This window comes from Propithecus coquereli, unplaced genomic scaffold (assembly GCF_000956105.1).
Source record: "Propithecus coquereli isolate 6110/MARCELLA unplaced genomic scaffold, Pcoq_1.0 Scaffold8, whole genome shotgun sequence".
Taxonomy (NCBI): Eukaryota; Metazoa; Chordata; class Mammalia; order Primates; family Indriidae; genus Propithecus; species Propithecus coquereli.
Window position 1 is genome coordinate 14,579,617 of NW_012154173.1, and position 3,510 is coordinate 14,583,126.

The following is a 3,510-nucleotide window of genomic DNA, read 5'->3' on the forward strand; positions in this document are numbered from 1 at the left end:
GGGTTCAGGGGAGAAAAAGCCCTTATCAATTAAGGAAGTTCATGGGAGGAGCTGTCATTTGAGAGTCTGGTAGGAAGACGACAAAAGAGCTTGGAAGGAGTTTTACAGGTTGAATTGTGTCACCCCCAAAATTCATCATGTTGACATGTGACACTCAGAACTTCAGAATGTGACCTTATTTGGAGATAGGGTCTTTACAGAGGTAATCAAATTTGAAATGATGTCATTAGGGTGGATCCTTAATCCAATATGACTAGTGTCCTTATAAGAATGGGGAATTTGGACACAAAGACACGTAGAGGGAAGCTGATGTGAAGAGACACAGGGAGAAGATGGCCATTCACATGTCAAGGAGAGAGGCCTGGAACCAACAGCCCTAAGAAGGAACCAACACGGCCAACACCCTGGTTTCAGATTTCTGGCCTCCAGAACTACGTGATAATATAATAAATTTCCACTGTTTAAGCCACACAGTTTGTACTAATTTGTCGGCAGCCTTAGAAAACTAACAAAGACATCCAAGAGAAGAAAGCTCATCACAGGGGTGGGCAAGTGGAATTAGTCCAATTAGCTTGGAACAGAGAATATAAAAAGAACAGAGAGGAATAGGGCAAAAAACTATTCACTCCCAATGATCAGAAACAGATATGTAGAAAAAATGTTAATACCGTATAGGCACAATTTTCATATTTGCTATCCATGTTATAATCAATCCACACATAGAACAAGTCTCCCAAATTACGTCCACAGAGGTGGAGAAAAAAATGCTTTTTCCAAGTTACTCAGATGATGAAAGGGAAGAATTTGAAAGATTTTGCTGCCCCAATTATGCTCTGTCTGAAGTTAATAATAACATATGAACATTTTGAGACCAAAAAAAAACCCAACAATCAAAAAGTTTTTTCAAGACCTTTGTGCAAAATACAGAATCACATTCGACTTTCTTGACAAAATGGGTTTGAGGAATTAATGAATTACCTGTAAGAGTCTCTGTTGCTGATGGTATCGTGACCTGAATCTTCCTGTTCATCTCCTGCTACGTTAAAACAGACTCGTTTGCTATTTCTCTCCCCCTTCTCATTGTCGCTGTCTGTTGGTATTATACACTCTGATGTCTTACGTTCTAATTTAGGAGAATATGTTATCGAAGACAGAAGGCTGCAATGTGTTATTAAAAAAAAAAAACATAAGTGCACATTTTCAAACCGTCTGCTATAGATAACTACCTTATTTGCTGAATATGATAAGCTTACAAATATTTCTAGAATGCTTCCATGTTTCGCATCAAATATTCTATTGCATAAAAAAAGCATGTCATAGAAAGTTCACTTTTTCTTCCCAGAAGAAGAAATAGTAACAGCACACACATTTAAACCAGAAAGCCGCATTCAAATCCTGGTTCTGTCACTTATCACTGTAGCTAAAACAAAGCTATGATAGTTGTCTTTGACATTTGCAAAGTGAGAATAATAAGAATAACTAGCCCACAGGACTGTTGTGGGAATGCATTGAGAGCGACACATTGCTGGTGCATAATGGGGTCACCTCTCTGTCCTCACACGGCCGCACCATCACCACCATGTGAAAACACTTGGTCATCTTTAAAGTGCTGACCAAACATTAAACACGAACACTAAATGTACTGTGATATTCCCAATGGCTCATCCTTAGATATTAAAGACCCATCTACCCCTCTACTCCTGCCTTAGGTTTCTCCCAGGCTTTCTCTGTTTGACAGGGAAAATATCTTCATGTCAATCCTTCTCACTCTTCATACAAACAGGAGTCCTGGCCTTAGAGATTATTAGACACTAACTAAAAGCAGAGTCACATGCAGGGTGAAGACAGGAGGAAGCAGCAGGGGCAACTCGAATATCATCCGCAATCCAGCCAGGAAGAAATGTCACAAATCTGCCCAAATGAGGAGCTCTCACGCTTGGCTCCAGGCTAAAATGTCACACTCAGACTGAACTGGTGTGAAACCTTATGAAGACTTTGAGTGGCTGCCGATCCCACCACTCTAGGCTGGACTGTTTGGCTATGGAATATTCCTGTTAGAAGTGTCTAACTCAAAATTAGGCAAAACTGGAATTGCTCTTAATTACCAAACAGCATGCTACAAAACTTGCAAACCGAATTAAACCATATCTAAACAAAGGGCCTGTGTGTGGCTTCTCAAGCCGACAATCACCTTTGCATTCACTGCATCCCTATGACATTCAGTTCCAATCGACAGCACATATCTTGACCCTCATTTTTCCAGAGCGATGTAATGTTTGTTTTGTTATTTCAAGACTATGAAAATATCTAATCTCCATTATAAATATCCCATAATATCAAGCCCAGTGCTGCGCATTGAGTAAATACCTGTTAAGTAATTTCACTGACTAATTAAACACATTTATTATATCATGCATTGTTCTTGGTGCTTTGGTTATTGCAGTTTATAAAACACACTAAAGCCCCTGCCTCCTTGGAGCTCAAATCCTACTGAGAGGAGACGAAAAATGAACAAGTAAACTTTATAGTATATCCAATGGCGGCAAATGCTAAGAAGAAAAATCAACAGGGGAAGGAAGCACGAACCTGCCATTTCAAATAGGATAGCCAGGTAAGGTGATGCTTTACTAATACTTTGGCATTCTATCCTTTTTAGACACAGGTAAAAATTAGAGGAGCTATGTTATATTGCTCAAGACCCTATGAACATTTTCAATAACTGAAATCAAGGAAGAATTTTAAACATCATTTTTCTAGTTGTAAAGATACTTCTATGTCCTGTAAAACAGATTGTGTATTTATTCACCCCCTCTATCCAAAAGATTAAAACATTAGACTAACTCCAATTATCCAAGCTCCATGCTGCACAGACAGATGAACTCCGAATACCAAAGAAGAAAGATGTGCAGGACTTCTTATTTTGCCAAAAGTCCTCTCTGCTTATGGATCTTTTAAATTAGGAATCATGGGGCTAAGTATAAACATTTTTTTTCAAAGTTATAGGAATTGTATTCACATGCTTGCTTTTCATTTAAAACAGCTGCATCATGCCTGCACTGACTCTGCGGGCACAAACGTTAGGCTTACAAATGAGTGATAGAGAAAACATGTTTTTGACACCATGTTTTTACATAAAATTTCTAGATTTTGAAAAGCAACAATAAGGCATCAAACTATAATATTTTATTTGTGCGGGCAGAAATATTTTACTTTTGCTCATCTACAATATTAAGCTACCTACTAAAGGTCCATTAATTAAACCCCCAGCAGTATGCCACTCCAGATGAACGTCCTCCTAATACCATGATTAATAAAGATTTTTCTACATAGTATATTGCAACTACCTGTGTGTTTTTAATATCATCATCCTCATCATCATCATGGCTAACATTTGTTGAGCTTTTATGCCAGTCACTGTGCTAAGTACTTATTAATAACAGGTATAAATTCACTTAATCCCTAAAACCACCATATGAAGTAGGTATCATTATTATGCCCAATTTAGATGTG

At 38.1% G+C, this 3,510-nt stretch overlaps 1 protein-coding gene across 1 annotated transcript in view; it reads right to left on the minus strand.

Annotated features, from left to right (window-relative positions):
- The window catches only part of PREX2 (phosphatidylinositol-3,4,5-trisphosphate-dependent Rac exchange factor 2), a 306,900-nt gene that overhangs the window by 124,946 nt on the left and 178,444 nt on the right, over positions 1-3,510 (minus strand). The window contains exon 23 of the mRNA XM_012663111.1: positions 979-1,123. Within this exon, the coding sequence (XP_012518565.1) occupies positions 979-1,123 (145 nt within the window). The remainder of the gene's footprint in view (positions 1-978; positions 1,124-3,510) is intronic.